This window comes from Ambystoma mexicanum, chromosome 6p (genome assembly GCF_040938575.1).
Source record: "Ambystoma mexicanum isolate Mex_15411 chromosome 6p, UKY_AmexF1_1, whole genome shotgun sequence".
In the NCBI taxonomy this organism is placed as follows: Eukaryota; Metazoa; Chordata; class Amphibia; order Caudata; family Ambystomatidae; genus Ambystoma; species Ambystoma mexicanum.
Window position 1 is genome coordinate 742,218,294 of NC_090935.1, and position 17,502 is coordinate 742,235,795.

Below are 17,502 nucleotides of genomic sequence, written 5' to 3' on the forward strand. Positions count from 1 at the left end.
TCCAGCTGCACTGTCTGTCTCTTCCGCACTTAAACGGGTCCTGCAGCTCAAATCAGCTACTTTCGTGCCTGGCCCCTGCTATTCCTCTTGCGTCTTGCGGGTGACGTTTCTCTGAATCTTGCGTCTCTCTCTTACAATTCGGTTTGAGCTTGAGCTTGAACTGCCCTCTAAATTCCCACGTTGTACTGATGTACTGCTCAGGGCCTATCAATGGCCTTTGGAAACTAGACTACTCGCTCTGCTTCTTGCGAGTGATCCTTGTACTTGCGGCCATCTTCTACGTCACAGTGCCAGCCTTAAAGCTACATACAGGATACTCTGTATTGTCTGGGTTTTCAGTGTTGTCATGTAGGTTAGGTTGTCCGACTTGCCAATAAAATGTATTAGATCTATCCAGGGACGGGGCAGGAGGATTTAGTGCTGGAGCTGGGTTTGAATATGGTAAAGCGGGGTGCTACCATGTTTTCTGGCGATGGCCATCCCCAAACCCATAGGGGGATTACTTCCCCAGGTGATCCTCCCTAAGTGCACCACCCCCAGGGAGACTATTGTACTGTGGATGCAACGCCCTGGCCCCATGAGAAAGGTCTCCCTCCATGCAAGAAGGGACGAAATCCTCAGATTCGTCACAATGCATACATATTTACCAAAACACTACACTTAGCTTAGGTCGACAGGGGCATAGGGCAGGCAGCACCACACTTTGTTAATTGAGTTGCGCAGCACTGACCTGCCTCAGAACGCACCATGCATACAACCACACAAATTTCCAAGGCAACCCTGTGAGTGACGCATGAGGTGTGACACTCATAGGTTTTCTTTTTAAATAGCACCAAGACTGACTGAGCACCAGTCCTGGTGACATTAACAAAAACACAAAAAAAACTCTGTGTTGCGCGCTGCACTGTATGCGTTGCGTATCAATCACAGGGTTAACATATTTATTTATTTTTAATATCAAGACTGCTTCTTAGTCAGAGAGCCAGCCGTGCGGCAAGCCTGGAGGTGCGCCGGGCACCAGGGGGAAAGCAGGGGGAAGGCTGACCTCCTTACTGTTCCTGGCTCCTCCCCTGTACTTACAATTTGTTTAATGGCACACATCCAACTGTTGATAAGAAGAAGAGCTAACTTTCATTGGCAATGCGCTGTAATACTGGATTGGGTTTCAAGGCAAAATGTTTAATTATTCAACGCAGGGAGTCTTCTAACATCCCCACAATTCCATGAGATTGATGTTATTATATCAGGCCTGTGTTTGGCAGAAGTAGTGTAGCACCTTACAGTCTACATCATAACTCGGGCATAGCTTTCTACCAGAGTCATAACTTTGTTATGAATTTTATTTTCAATATTTTGTTTAGTTCAAAATGGAGTATATACGAAATTACAGATACAAAACACCCGTTCAATGTAAAGTAAGGCATATTATTATTCGAGCTCAAGTTACTGTTTCAGGCATTGCGAGAAACAACTAGCACACTAAATAAAATGCATAGATTTGCATTTGAGCAACAATTTGGCACTATTAAGGCGTCCTGTGCAGATTTGTGCTGGTTACCATTTTATTATTATTCATTTTCTTTATTTTGGAAATATATCAATAAAAGCCAAAGGACAATTAACAATCACATTTCATCAATTAATCCACACTAAACTTACAGTACTAGTCAGTGGACCAGAAATCAAGTAAACAATATATATTAAAGAATGTTTACAACAGAAAATAATACATAACTACTCTTTACATCTAGGTAGAATTAATTTCACAATGCAAACCAACAAAATGCACCCTAAAGCAAGCACAATAATAACACCCTAAAATAATGTTATAGTTTATATTTTTAGTGCAGGACACTAATAAAAGAAACACATATTTAACTACAAGTGGCTAGGTACCCTAAATATCTACAGGAATCATCGAGATGTAAGCACATTTTCCCTTTTTGCCATGCTCTTCCTACATAGTTAGAGAAGGCAAAAGAGTTACTAGGAATTTCAGCAGGAAATTCATCAACATGGGACAGATTTAACAAACCTAAGGCTGTACTTTTGAGGTAAAAGCCACCAACGTCTGCTCATAACGATGATCACAATATAGGTCCATAATGGCGAGAAGATTGGCAATTTAAGACACGTCACTCCAAGGGCATAAGCTAGTGTATCAGCCATTTTGTGATATGATTAGAATACTAAATAAAGTGAAGGCGTTTGCATTTGGCCTACCTGTAATCATAAGATATAGGGCACATAAGACGAACAAATTGATCTCATCTTCCTTCATGTCTTGGCACACCTGGACGAAGACAACATTTGGAACAGGACAATCCTTGGCAATGCTCGAGAGTGGGGTATAACAAGACGAAATTACTAAAACGAAATTCCAGGTACAGGCCTTTACAATATATATCAGTTCAATCCAATCTAAATATCATACCTTTCTATGCGTCTATATAAGACCCTCATTCGAATATTTGCCATTCAGTTTAACAAGCTATCTCCTAAAACTAACTCTGAAAACCTATCCTTTATGACATCTATATCTCCTAATAGTTTTCCCTGGGTTTTCCCATAACTCCCTCAAATTCAAATTTGATAGCATTTCCCTAACATAGTTTACCCAGGGAACTACCCATTCGACTTGGAGCCTTCATCAAATCTTTTATGGCAACTCAATACGGTTCTTATTCAGTTCTCATTCCGTTGTTCTCCACAATCTGGTCCAAACCAAAACTGTATTGAAAGGCAAAAGATGCCCACCCGCCTCTCAAACCTATCTGCAATTGCAATGCCAGTGTGAGCGGTCCTCGTGGGACAGGCAACAGAGCACGTAAAGATGTGTTTTCTTCACTTGTGAGTGAATCCACACCATTATGGGGGCATAACTGAAGTGTTGCATGCTGTCCTTGCATCCTATAAATGTTTGCAGGAGGACTAGTTCCTCTAATGTCAAATCTTTTGCCAAATGAAAGGGTTGTGCCCGCTCTTTAGCTTAATGCCACCTCACTCTTCTTTCTAGGACCCATTCTTGCACATCGCAATACCAAGATAATTAAGATATTCCGCAGGGCTGATAACCTGCCCTTCCAATTTTAGTCCAATAGTGACTTTTTTTGCATGGCACCGTACAATTATTTGTTGTGCCTTAATAGCGAAGCCAAGACCTCTACATAACGCATGTAGGTGATCAAATTGATTGTAGAATCCTCTTGCAGTCTTTGATATTGAAACTGCGCCATCTGCAAATCACAAAATCCATAATGGTTTACTGTCCAGCTTTGGTGCCTCAGCCTCCAAATTCACCCTTTCTCTCCCCATACCAATTTCGGGAGGATAGCTCAGTGACAACGTGCTCGCCTTGGAAGCAAGATGGCACGGAGCAAGACAGGTTCAGACCCTCGTCCGCGCTTAGAAACCTCAGGGTATTAAGTGCGTTATAAATAACTTATCATATCATACCATCTATGTATTTCAAGAATAATAATACGGCTAACACATCCTTGGTGGACCCCAAACTCAATCGGAAATAGATGGCAAAATGACCTGTATTCATGATCTTAATAGCTTTTAATAAATACATTGGAATTTTAATTAATTTTAAAGTATTCCACAGAATTTTCCTATCAGCGCAATCACTTGTGGTACTAAAATCAATAAAAAGCATACGTTATGAGCCTTTCCTTAGCTGCACAGATTTTTCTATCAAAATATAAATTTCGATTTTGCCCATTTTCTTCTTAAAGCCTGCCTGTATCATGTGACTTATAATTTAGACACATAGAGCACAGGGAAGGTGGAATAACAATAATGGAGAGTTTAAGAGCGAGGAAGCTTCTTATAAACAAATACTTTGGAGTACAGCCATAAAGTACACATTTCACACCATATCTGAAATTCTATGTGTTTGTCTCTGGTCTTTCTCATACACGGATGTTTTATTTTTTCAGGCTTACAGTTCTAACTCACATGCAGCGAGAAAAGGGGGCCCAACTTAATTCAGAGAATGGCAGCAGGGATTTAGGAGGGGGCGGGGGGAGACCTCACACATGTCCTTGGTCTTTCTGAAAGCCAACATTGTGGCAGGCCTTAATGTAACCTCAGACTATCCCTCGCTCAAACCACATAACCACCAACCTATGGCCTAATCTCAGAGCAGCACATTCCCCAATGCACAAGACTCGCCCATCTCCCTAAGCATCACCTCGGGGAGGAGAATCATACTATATGATGCAGCCACTTCAGCCAGGCAGGGTGGGGAGCTTGAGTAATGGTAGGAGGGAAGAGGTGGGTTGTGAGAGTGGGGCACTGAAAGGAGAGCTGGAGGAGATTAGTTTGGAGAGAGAGTTTTGTATAGATTGGTGGAAGAGTGGGTACCATCTGGAGGGAGTGATTCGGAGAGCTGGAGGAGAAGAATGATCAAGAGCAAAGGAGGAAAGAAAGGGAACCGATTAATGTCAACATCTGTGGATAAAAAGAAAGATAAGCTAAATGGGTAGATACAGCTGCTAATGATAAGGAGGTGGGAGGAGCACAGGTCCCTTTTTAGAGATGGAGACGAGGAAGGTTATAGTGGACTAGGTCTGTCAAGGGCAGAATCTGCAGTTGGCAGGAAGACATATGAGATGGTGCCATTTCAGTGGGGCCGGGAGACTATTGCAAGCATTATCAGAAGGTCAGAGACATTCTGGTCATTGCCAGAAGGTCTGGTCCCCACAGGGACCAGAATTGTAGAGCAGCAAAGTTGTCAGCAAGAAGAAAGCATGCATAGCCTAATCCTGAGTCCCTGTGAGAGTGAAGCAGTGCTGAGAAGATTACCTGGTGACTTGTCCTCTTGAAAGAGACTGACCGACTTTGCAAGCCTGGAACATGGTGGCTGCAGAAGGCAGGGAAATCAGCCTACACCCCGAAAACCTGCAACCCAAACACAAAGGCAAGAGTCATCTATTGGGGTTTTCTATTCAGGCCGCAGAAGCCTATTTCCTGGAACTTTGTAAAAAAAACTTGTTAATATGATTACAATTTGTGAGCTGAAAAGCATCCTGCTATGTCTTTGTTTTAGCAAAAATACATCTCTAGATTCTGAACACCATATATTTATGTCAACACATCTGTGCCTCCCAGATTTCCACCTCGTATCAATTTACATACTTGTACAGTAAAAGGAGAGAGCCCTCTAATGCCATCTGTGCAAAGCCTTTTGGGATCCTTGCAGAACATAAAGAAAGCATTCACATTCTACAAGTGCCCCGATGCCTGCGGGCTGTGGTGCTATATAAACATATAAACATGAACATACAGGCTGCAACAGCACCCTGTATGTACTTGACACCACCCTTGAATCCCATCCCGGTCCACAAGCACATATGCAAGCCTGTGCCATTGATTTACCATGAATTGTTTGTCACTACATGTGAGCCTCACTAGGTGAAAGATGGAGTTTTGTATGAAAAGGTATATCTTTCACCTAGCAACCGGAATCAAGGAGGGCGGCAGCCCTCCACCGACACACAGGAACCAGCACTGGTTTTGACTGGTTTTAAACCTTTGAGTAGCAATACAAAAACTACCTTAGTGAAGAATGCATTGTTGCACTAAGGTGAACGCCTATTCCTCTCCCACCTCCCCGTCTGAAGTCTTACTGAGCATTTGGGCTGCCAACCCATCCTGCACTCCCTCCAACCCTTTTACATTTCAAATAATCAAGCAACTTGTACCTGTCACCTCTTCTCTCAAATGGAATTTCCCCAACCTGCTACAAAATAGCAACAGTCATACCTATGATAAAAACGCATTGAGTCCATCAAGCCCTCGCTCTACAGCTCAAATGTCCTTGAGAGGACTGTCTTTAGCCTTATAGCCAACTATCTTGAGGTACACTCACTCTATGATCCCCTCCAATCTGGGTTATATTCCAGCCATTCCACCGAGACCGCTCTCATCCATGTCTCCATCTTCTTAGCTACTGCTCCGCACTCTCACCTTGCTTCCATCTACATGGTACTCCATCCCTCAAACCTTCTAAATGTTTCCCTTTCGGCTTTAAGGACACAATACTTGACTGAGTGGCCTACTGTCTCCATGGCCACTCTTTCTCCATCTTATGCATCTCCAGCACATCCTCCGTCACGCCCTTGTGATTGTTCCCCAAGCATCAGTATGAGACCCACTCCTCTTAACCCTCTACAACTCATCTCCATGACCATTGGCTGTCCATACACTGCCTTATGTTTTACTTCTAAAAGAGTGATGTCAGCTTTCTCACAGCCACCTACACGCACTCCGTTCTCCCTTCTCCCCCCCCCCCCCCCCCGACTTCCTCACCTGCTCATCCATGAGCCCCAGTCTCAGGGTCCTCTTGACTGTGACCAGAAACTCTTCCAGTTCACCAAGACCATTGCTACTCAGCCAGGCTTAACTACTTTAGCATGAATAAAATCTGCTCACACCTGATGCACCACTCAACACAATCTTTGATCTCTTACCTAGTGTTCAGCAGACTAGACAAATGCACAAGCCTGCCCCTTGGTCTTCCCATCTACACCTTTGTTCCACCAAACAAGGTTCTCTGATTTGCTACATGCACCCTTTTCAACCTTCCCAGACCCTACAGCACCGCCACCTTCTGTCAAGAGGCTGGATAGGTGTCCCTCCAAATGTATTTGCTCCTCAGATCCCTGCCCCTCGTCTTCACATCCATCCATTGTCTTGCCCAGAACGGCGTCGCTGACTATATCTCACTGTACTCTCCCTCTCTCTGACTCTGCTCCCCTCTTCTCTTATCAACCCATCTGTCTCTTCCATCTCTTCCCACTTTCAATCCTTCTCTCTGCCTGCCCCACCCCCTGGAATGTGCTCTCCCAGCAATCCAAGCCACTCCATCAGTGTAAGCGTAATCAAGTTTATGAGCCACATTCCAGCAACTGAGAGAGCCCCGCCTCCACCGCATGGGCGTAATTTTAGGGGGGTCAGGGGTGTTTGTCTCCCCCAACTTCCATGGCACACCATTTTGTCCCCATTCATTTGGCTGGGGCACCTTTTCTTCGGATGTCATGTCCCCCCCAACATTTTCAGCAAAGTTACTCCACTGCTCCACCGTCTTCTCTGAGCTGATAACCCAGCTCACCTACCCTTCCAAGGTCTCACAGAATTACACAGGTACAGTGTAATTATGTAACTCTGGCTCTAGGCCCTGAATGTTTAATCATTTATGTTTGTCCCCCATTTTGCGTCCCGGGTCTATGTTCCCTTGTATTACCCTTTCATCAGTAGCCCCTCCTCGTCCATTCTACCTACCGAGTGACTGCTACCTTTTGTAATGCACACTATGCATGCCATTTCTGTTCTACCTTACTTTAAATAAATTTAAAAAAATCAATTGCTACCTTGCAAGTCCGGCTATTCTTTTTACTCGTGACTCGTATCAGTCCTGTCTGTTCTTTTTGTATTCTTTCTTGCGATACAAACATGGAACAGAATTTGAAAAAAAAACAAGTTCAATGCGCATTTTGCGGAAAATCTGTTTTGTATGGGATTGAACGTCCAGCTTCAGGAATATCGTTCAACTAAGAAGGACAGCGTCTTCTATTCTGTGTATTCCATTTGTGGATGTGTTTATCTAGTTCTCAGAAAGGCCCTGAGTGCACCGGTTCTGTAGCCCATGTTTGTCCTGTGTCTTGTAGAGACTGGTGCAGAATCTGTCTTGGGGTTTGCTGTCATCGTAGGCCATTGGTGCTGCATCTGCACGCCCCTCTGCTTTACGGAGGCTGGCGATGATGATGATGATGATGCAGGGGGATTTTTCGTTGTCATTTTTTCGTTATAAGTGCATTCTACATAAAATGTGTCGTTATAAAGACTGGATACCAAATAAAGAGGCCTTCTTCAATGCATCCCATCTGTTACTTCATTTCTGATTTTTGTCCCCACAATGTTTTTTTATCCCACCCTTTTCGTGTATTGATTAGAACACGGGAACTTTCAGTACAGTTTGTGCGGGCCACTATCTGCAAGAAGTAGTTGATTTGCGCATACCCAAAAGAGCTAGTAATTGACTGTTGCCTGGATTCAAGAAGAATTATATAGAATTATATGGAGGGCTGCCTTACTGAAGAATGGGAATTATGGGTATCAGTGATATTTAGCATTAAGATGCTTTTGACGGGACAGTGCAGAGTTTAAAAGTAAGACATCACCTTATTCCTCTTGTGACCGTGTACAAGTTTAATGCAATTGACGGGCATGCAGGGAGCAAAGAAACAGCTGTTTATTGTGACCAAGCTTCCTTCTTAGAGTTACCTTGTATTGACGTTCAGTGATTCTAATTCACAGTGGAGGAGGATGCTGGGATGCTCACCATTCCAGTAGTGAGGAGGCGGGGGACCTATGGCTTGGTGACTGCTGATTTCATAGCTCGAAGTATATCTGCTCTTCCCAGTGGCGTGGACTACAATGTAAGCAATGCAACAGTCACGTTCTACCATGGCCAGAACCAGAGTTTCATCAACGTCTCTATCACGGATGACGAAGAAAGGTAATTAGACAAAATCAGTTCCAACCATGATTCGTTTCTGTGCAGGTAGTTTATGGTGCCTAGGGGTTGAGACATTGTGATGCAGTTCATTGATTGCTTCTGGACAATATCACACACACATACATGCACAGTCACAGATACACACGCACACACAAACACGTCCGCCCACACACACACACGCACACACATACACCCCCTTTCTTCCAATGACCAGTTGCCCACCTTACGTAACCTTTTAGTAAATGCTAAATATATTCTGTAAGCAGGAGGGAGACACAGAAGCTATGTGTGTTGTGGTGTTGATGGTATTTAATAAATACAATAGAAACGACTCAAAAATCATAGAAATCAATGTGCAAAGAGTTTTAAATTACTGGTATTTTAAGAGCGCCTAATGTCTCTGTTTTAAGGGGCTCTCATTGCGCTGTTGTGGTTGCTTTTTTTCAGTGAAAACAAGGCTCCTGTAATAATAGCTTTTTCCAGGCATTAATGGTTGTCATTTATTCAATGCGCAAATTGCATTTCTCAAGTGGAAAAGTGGAAAGTGGGCGTGCGCAAGGCATGTACATAGGATTACATAGCTTACGTGGAAGTCACTTACACGTCTGACGTTTGGTCTTGGCACACTAGAAGTGCTGCATTGGGCGTAGAAAGTTGCCCCCATTGCTGTGCTTGTTTTTTCAAAGTTGTTGAAAGGGCAGATGATCACCTAAAACATCATTATAGACCTGGGAAAAATGTAAACCACGTTGTAAAAACCATATACCCCTATCAATGTTGTGTGTAAACATTGTGTGCTGTGTAAACACAGGTGCTGCAACATATTTAGGCCTCTTTGTGCATGTCCATCTCCGTCAGTGATCCTTTAAGGGCACCTTGAGCATGTATAGCGCTTTGTGGCTATTATGTACACTTCCAGTCTATTCGTCTGCATACTTTACTTTCTCACTCGACTCCGTGATCTTTATATTTGTTTGAACCATTGGTGTAAGGGGTGCCCCCGCAGATCCCGCGGTGCAAGGGGCCCCATGCTGCCCATGCCCAGCACTGGGGCCCAGTGGCAGTAGTGGGGACCCCCCAGCAGGGCTTGCTGGGGGGCCCCAACATTTTGTGTTACGCCACTGGTTTGAACATTTTCATCATATATAAAACAGTATTTTTCAAATGTATACGTTTGACCAGAGAACATGTCAATACTGTTTCCGATCTAGGTACATGTTTGGTCATGTGTTCACTTGTCATGCAGTTGGGCAAAAATAAATACTTGAATATTTACGTATGACAGTGTGTGGCAGCAAGCAGCCGGATCTCATTACAGAACCCTTGCACCACGTATACTTTCAATGCGTTTTTACACCAAGGCACTTTTTGCCCTCCTACCAGTAGGGCACATGGTAGCAGCAAAGGGAATATTGCCCTCGTACAAAAATGTATTGAAAGAATACACATTTGCACTCGGCCAATCTTTATCCTACTACTAATACTGCACTCGGTTAGAATTGCAGTGTATCAGTAATGGGACCCCGGCATGCGCCCAACAGGTTGAACACCTTTATCCCTTGGGTACTTTAATGTTAACTCAATGTGTGAAGAAGGCGAGCGTGTATAAATGGGATGTGGGTTTGTGACTTCATGAAGGCCTTACTGGAGAAGCCGGGGAGCCGTTAGTGTACCACCAAGTTTCCTCTTTCATTTGATTCATGCAGACTTGGCACATTCAAGCTCAAGACACGTCCCTGACTACTACTTTGCATCACCTGAAAAACATTGTGAAATGGAGAAGTGAAGCATACAAATAATCCAGTAATCATTACCCATTTCTAGTACAGTTCTAAGTTATTCATGCAACCTCCTCCTTGAAACAATGTTGTGCCAATTTCCGACTGTCTTGATCTTAGTTTTCCTGTATTTGTTTTCTATCCTCCTAACAGGGAATTTGCTGAGCAGTTTGAAATCCACTTGGTTGGGGCAACTGGTGGTGCAATCCTTGGGTCCAATCTGGTGAGCCGAATCACTATCGCTAAAAGTGACTCCCCCAATGGCGTGATTCGATTCCTTAACCAAAGTCGAATACTGATCCCTAATCCGAATACGACAGTAACCTTATCTCTTGCACTTGAGAGAACCGGAGGGCTTCTAGGGGAGTCACAGGTACGTATGGTCTGATGAGTAGAAACATCTGATGAGTAGAAACATATATTGCTATTTGGCAATTGGAAGTTTGGATGTCATTCGTCATGAAGTTCAGTAGTTTTGGGTGAATGCATGAACGAATGAGCCATTAAATAATTAACTAATGAATCAATAACCATTTGATCGATACATGTGCACACTTAAATTGCACTGCCATAATGGTTTAAGGGTGTGACGGTTCTAATGCCGGGTCACAACCTCCTTCCAGATCCCGCCTTGGGGTCAGGGAAGGGGTGCCTGCTGAGTGTCCATGGGCAAAGAGTTTGTCAATAGTTTCAACAATCCAGAGTCTTTAGATATTTTTCTCTTTTTTTATTGCATGCATATAGGAGTCTAATATATAAGACTGCGAATATGCTCTGCTAACGTCTAAACAGAATTTAAGCATAGGCGTATCCCTTTCTTTTGAGTTGAAAAGGCATTTCTTGAAGCTCGTAAGATATATTCACTTCACGTTAAACTCCATGTAAGTTGGTGCACACCCAGAGGTAGCTCTCCCGCGGTGTGGTCCCTCCATGCCAATTTGAATTTCAAGTTGGGTCTCATTACAAGGTTGGAGGTAGCCTTGCCCGTAAAACTGGCAAGGCTACCTCCAAATTTGCAAGAAAGTCAGACACCAGCGAATGGGCAATTACTGGGGTATTCTGGTCCCGCCAGACCCAGTAATGGCTCTTTCGGGGGTGCCGGAATCGGGTGATCCCCATTCCCATTTGATTCCAATAGGGCTCAATGGGAATGGGGATCCCTGTAGCACCGGCATGGTTCATTACTGTGCCAGTGCTACAGGCATGCTGTGCTCACGGGTGCCTTTCATTCCTCCAGGTCAGACCTGGCCGAATGAAAGGCACTCGCAAGCACAACTCGGAGTTTGCCAGTCCGGATACAACGATACCGGTAAGCTTACCGGTACTGTTGTATCCGGACCTGGTTGTATCCGGACCGGCAAACTCGTAATGAGGGCCATTGCCTAGACGGAGTCACTCAACAGTGCAGAGCCCCCTCCCTGCTCAGATCCAGATTACACTCCACTGCGGCAGGTTGAGCGTTGTGTAGCTGGTTGACCTCCAGATAGATGGTATGGCTGGATTTGTTTTTGATGAATAAGATGCTTTAAAGAAACTCATCACATACATCACAATTCATATTGAGGACATGTAGGTTCAGTATGAGTGATGGTAACAATAGGCATAATGTGTCGGGATGCAAGGGACTGCAAATTCCTTTTGACAAAATACGTGCAGGCATTATCCACTTAGATCTTCCACACAGAATGAATTCCAAGAATGTGAAATCATTCCCAAATGAACAAATGCAAATAGCTCATTGTCTCGTTTCTAGTGAGGCAAGAGCCCTAGGGAGCCCCTTGAAAAATTATCAGCGTAAACACTTTACTGATGAAAACAGAGGCCACGGGCCACCACCACAGCAATCTGAAACCTTAGTGACCTACACAGTTATTTAAAACTACAAAAAATAGAGGTGGCAATGACTACCCAGGACATAGTCTAGCAATGCACAGCCTCAGCATAAAAAGCGTGGTGACAGGACAACAGAGAATGAAAGGCAGGAATCATTTGAGCATTAATTATTTCCCAGGCTGTTTGTCTACAATGTATACATACCATGACATTTCAACTGTCCCAGGAGAATATGATCATCTATACATTAGGATAAGCGATTTCATATCATCACTTGTACGATCAGGTAACAAATGTCAACACACACAGCATTATGCTTGTAGGGTTTGTGTTTGTGGGCCTCGATCTCGATTCCTATTACTGCGCGCGCCAACTGACTCAGGGTCACAGCAGGGCAGGCTGCCCATTTAATCAACCCTGTGTCAGTGCACTGTGGAGCGCATGCGCTGGCGGAAGAAGGGCATGTGCGCCCAGGCCTGGTGCCTGGCTGGCTGGTGCCAAGGTGAAAGAAACAATGTTGCTATTTTCTGCCCTACCTAAGCTGAGGCTGCTTAGCAATATACATTATAAAAATCAACGTGGCTGCTTCGTGCGGCCTGGCCTGTCTTTGCAGGATCACCTCGAGCCCTGTACGAGATAATGCAGAGACTGGCTGATGTCTCTGCTTGCAAGTTGCATGCAGGCCACTCAGTCAGTGACCACTCACTTTAAACGTACGGTACTACAAAACAGTGAGATTATTTGTTCACTAGCACATTTCTTTTAATGAGATGTGGACTTGCGGCGGGCTGATGGTGCAGCGACCCCTAAAGGCTCAAGACGCCAGGCAGCCGCCTGATCTGCCTGATGCAAAAACCGGCCCTGCCCTTAACTAAGCAAAGCGACAAGAGTCCCTCCCTTGATGTGGAGCTAAAGGAAAAGCTCTAAAGCCAATTTGAAATGAAGGTTTAAGGGAACACACGTTTGATAAAGTATTCAGTTGGAAGCAATATTTATTTCATCCTGGAAGCGACTTCTAGATTGCTGACAGAGCCGGATTATGCAATATGAGGGCCAAAGACAAGAAGAAGCTGCCACTGTAAGCAACAAACTCACAGTCAGAGGGAGCCGATGGCAGCTCTCTTCTGCCCACTTCTGAGTACCTGGCATTATCAGCAAACACACACCCAGTGCCTGGTTTAACTCACTGCCAACCCACCGTTAGATCAGTGTATCTTCTGCAAAGGATTTAGGACATTCTGCAGTGCAGTTGATGAGTGTGAAGAGTGGCCTCATACATATCTTTCCAAAATCAAGTGGTGACAAATTGATCCATGCATTCCATCGGGAAAATTTGGCTTCGATCTGACAGCAAAACTAAACTGAAGTGTAACCATTTAAATATTATGCTATACTCACAACATCAGAAGCCCTAGTAAAGCCACAAACAATACCCTTCCTCGCATCTTGACAGCCATGATGTTCAGAGGCTTCCATCCCATGATGGGGACGGATCCTGGATTGGAACTGATTCAGTAGGATGGAGGTGTCCAGAGGTTCCTGATATGATATGATATGATATGATATGGCATTTGTAACGCGCCTATACACAAGTGTTTCAACTGTTCCTGCAACTGAGTTACTAATTCCCCCATTGATGTTTTGGCCTATCAGAAACAGGTTGGTGAGATGTAGGTAGTTTGAAAAGGCCTTTGCTTTACAAGGGATATTTCTTCAGGGGGTGTTTTTCTTTTTACCACAGCATGCTACTAAATCTTTCAGCCTGCTCCACATCATCAGGTAGATAAATTAATTTGGATGATGCCCGAGGAACTGGCCTTTGGCAGCATCCATGGTTTACTTTAGAGAACAGTGGAAGACGGGATATATCATTCTTTTTCAGCAGTACTGCAATTACTGCATGTCATGTGGATAGAGGAAGGAGCCCCCTCTCCTTAGATGTATTAAACAGCTCCTACATCAACAGAAACACTTTGGCAGGCATTACCTATGTATATATAAAATGATTAGGTATGTTTCCATACACAGTTGATGCAATTTAATAGTGTTAGGTTGTCCTCTGCTCTCCTAATAGCAAAGTGTACCGCTCTGTGCCCTCTCACTTCAAAAACAGCTATCATTTTAACAAACAGCTGATGCAATTCATCACTGTTAGGTTGGTCTCTGGTGCCCAAAGGGCAAAGTGCACCTCTATGTGCCATTCCATTTCAACTACAGCTATCATTTTAACAGAGTGAGCACGGTTTGACGCAGTCATCTTCACCTCCACTATCACAAACATTAGGAATTATTTCAAGTTACTTCTTTTCACCCCCACTTAATTCACACAGGACATGATAGTTCCAGTCTCAATGAACAGTAAATTCCTTGTCCAATGTTTCAGTCTGTAAAGAGCAAAACACTGTAGAACGAATGCCTCCTCACGAGCTAAAACTGAAATTAGGTGCTATAATTATGCTACTACGCAATCTTATGCCATCATGGGGACTTGACAATTACGCGTCTACAAAGACACACATAGAGGACTGTATAATTGATGGATCAAACTTAGATACTCTTCTTATATCGCGCATACCCCTCATTCCATTTGATACAAATATGCCTTTCAAATTCAAAAGAAGACACTTTCCTATACGTTTAGCCTGTTCAATGACCATTAATAAGTCACAGGGACCTAGGCCCCCTTCCTGGAAGTGATCGGTTGTAATTCCAATATTTAAAAAGGGAGATAGAAGTGACCCTATGAATTACTGACTGATATTGACCTTGACGATATGCTAGAACAATGCATGTTACGCCGGGAAGAGCTAGTTTTATAGAACTCCATAGGTAGACCATCCGAACCAGGACACTTCCCAGCATTAAGGGCACGCACGGCGCTCTTCAATTCATCACACGTTTGATACGCCTCCAAGTCAGCCACCTCATGTTCCGTCGGCTCTGGCAGATTTGAGCAGCGTAAAAAATCCTACACGTCCTCTGACAAAACGCCATCAGATGAATGCAACTTTGCATAAAACCTCTGAAATTCTTCATTGATGTCCTTGGGATTAAAAGAAACCCCACAAAAATCTTTTTCTATCACTAAGATCATTCTGTCTTTCCTCATTGAGTGCAGACGATGGGCCAACAACCTGTCTCATTTTTCACCTTTCTCATAATTAGAACACTTAGGCCTCATCACGAGTTTGGCGGTAACCCTTAAATGCGCCGGTAACACTATTACCGCCACATTTAAGGGTCCGCCAAATCATGGGCTTGGTGGATTTTCCCCCAGCTCTGAGCTAGGAGCAAATCCTCCATGATTTTGCCGATTTTCAGTGCTATTACCGCTGGCGGTAATAGCGCCGAACATTCCCCATTGGGCCCAATGCGGAATGGGAAATTCCTGAATGGGCCCAATGGGGAATGGGGACTTACCGTTCTGCCAAACCCGTGATCCGACGCTAATAGCGCCAGGGAGTTTGGCGGTAGGGCTAATAGCCCTGGTGGTATCACCGGCAGGGTTAGCGTCCAACTCGTGATGAGGCCCTAGTCCAGAACAGTACATATTCTGCCTTTTTCCGAAAGAAACATATTCAAATCACATTTAACCTGTCTCAGCAATCACTTCTTCTCTTCCATAGGCAAAACCATCACTGTACTTTCAAGATCCTTAATCTCTCGTTAATGGACTCATCTTTAGTCTTCTTCCTCCTACTAGACAGACCAATGAGGAGCCCCCGCATACTACACTGAAAGACTTCCCACACTGATACAACCTCCACCTCCCCTCTCTCACAATCATCTCCACCGTTTCCTTGTCATCCAATAGAGAAATATTTATTTCCCAGAAATTGTTTTCGCCAACTGCAAAATGCAGGGAAATCAATAACTCGACAGGCGCATGATCGGATATCTGGATATTTTACTACTCAGAAAGTTAGTTGAGGCTAAACCAGCAGTCAAAAACATATCCAGTCTGGAATAAACATTGTGAGCCCCGAATAGAAACTATAATCCCTCTCTGTGGTAAGGTCTCCCGTTGGTTTGTTTTTCGCCTTTGTCAAGCTATTGTTACTTCTATCCAAAAGCAGATCCATGACCTCATTAAAGTCTCCACCTAGTATCGCACCCTCACATTCCCTGTCCTGAATATACTGTAGAACCCCATTGTAAAAGTAACCATCCCCCACCATCGGTGCATATGTGTTACAAATAGACATGAATTCCCCCTGTATGCGGCCAAGGACAACGCATATTCTCCCCTCTTTATCCTCTTTGTGTGAGAGCACTTCAACCAGAACATTCTTTCCAACAAAGATTGTCACCCCTCTGGAACGGGAGTTAAAACTAGAGCCATACACCTGCCCAATTCAAGCATGTTGCAGTTTCTCAGTTTCTGCCTCTGTAAGGTAGGTTTCCTGCAGTAGGGCAACATCAAACTGGAGACCCTTTAAATAACTCAAAACCCTTTCTTCTTTTCACTGGGTAATTCACACCATTAACATTCCATAAAACAAGTCTTAAGTCCACCTTCTTGTCAACTGTCATTGCACAATCACATAAAGAAATCAATACCTGGGGCAGTGGGAAAAACCAAACCCGAAAAAACAGAAGATTTAACCCAAAGCCTCTGAAGAACATGCTGACCCTGACCAGAGACAGTGCCCACACCAGCATCCCACAAAAACCCCAAACCTCCATACCTCCCTCCCCACTTGACCATTGGAACACTTACTGACAACCCATAAAATACTACGGAACATCACCTCCTCATCCAAACCAACCCCATCCCAGATAGCACATTCCTAGAAAGGCTGCTAAGAAATGGCTATGATCAGCCTCCAAGCCTCACTGATATACACACATCCCAAGAGCACAACCTTAATCACAAATATACTGAACACCACAGGGTGTTCATGTCTAACACCGACAGTTATCAAACAGTAAATAGTAAACATTGCCGCCCTCAAACAGGTTGACTCAGGAGACTGAATCCTAAAATGTAATTACTCCATTAGTCAAACCTAAGGAGGTACATGTTAACTTTGGATATTTAAAACCTTCCCATTCTTCATACATCAAAGCATTCTTCAATCAGCCCCAGGATGGTATTTTAACATCATAAACATAAATATACCTACAAATGCAGAGAACATAAATCGAATTGGATAATCCGGGAGTACGAGGCCAGAAATGTATAGGACTGGAACAGTTTGGGCCCTCTTTAGGTACATGCTATTCTGAAAATAAAACCTCCTGCACTCATCAATTCCATCGCAGCAGAACAGCATAGGATAATCTTATCCAACCCAGAAAGGTGTCACAGACATGGGCATACAACACCCAAAACTAAATAACAAATGTTGCCGCCTTTGGACA

General features: G+C 43.9%; 1 protein-coding gene across 2 annotated transcripts in view; it reads left to right on the top strand.

The window, feature by feature from the left end:
• Positions 1–17,502, top strand: part of ADGRV1 (adhesion G protein-coupled receptor V1) — a 2,479,945-nt gene that overhangs the window by 1,154,832 nt on the left and 1,307,611 nt on the right. For both annotated transcript variants that reach the window (XM_069627623.1, XM_069627624.1), the window contains 2 exons: positions 8,326–8,527; positions 10,459–10,678. In XM_069627623.1, the coding sequence (XP_069483724.1) occupies positions 8,326–8,527; positions 10,459–10,678 (422 nt within the window). The remainder of the gene's footprint in view (positions 1–8,325; positions 8,528–10,458; positions 10,679–17,502) is intronic.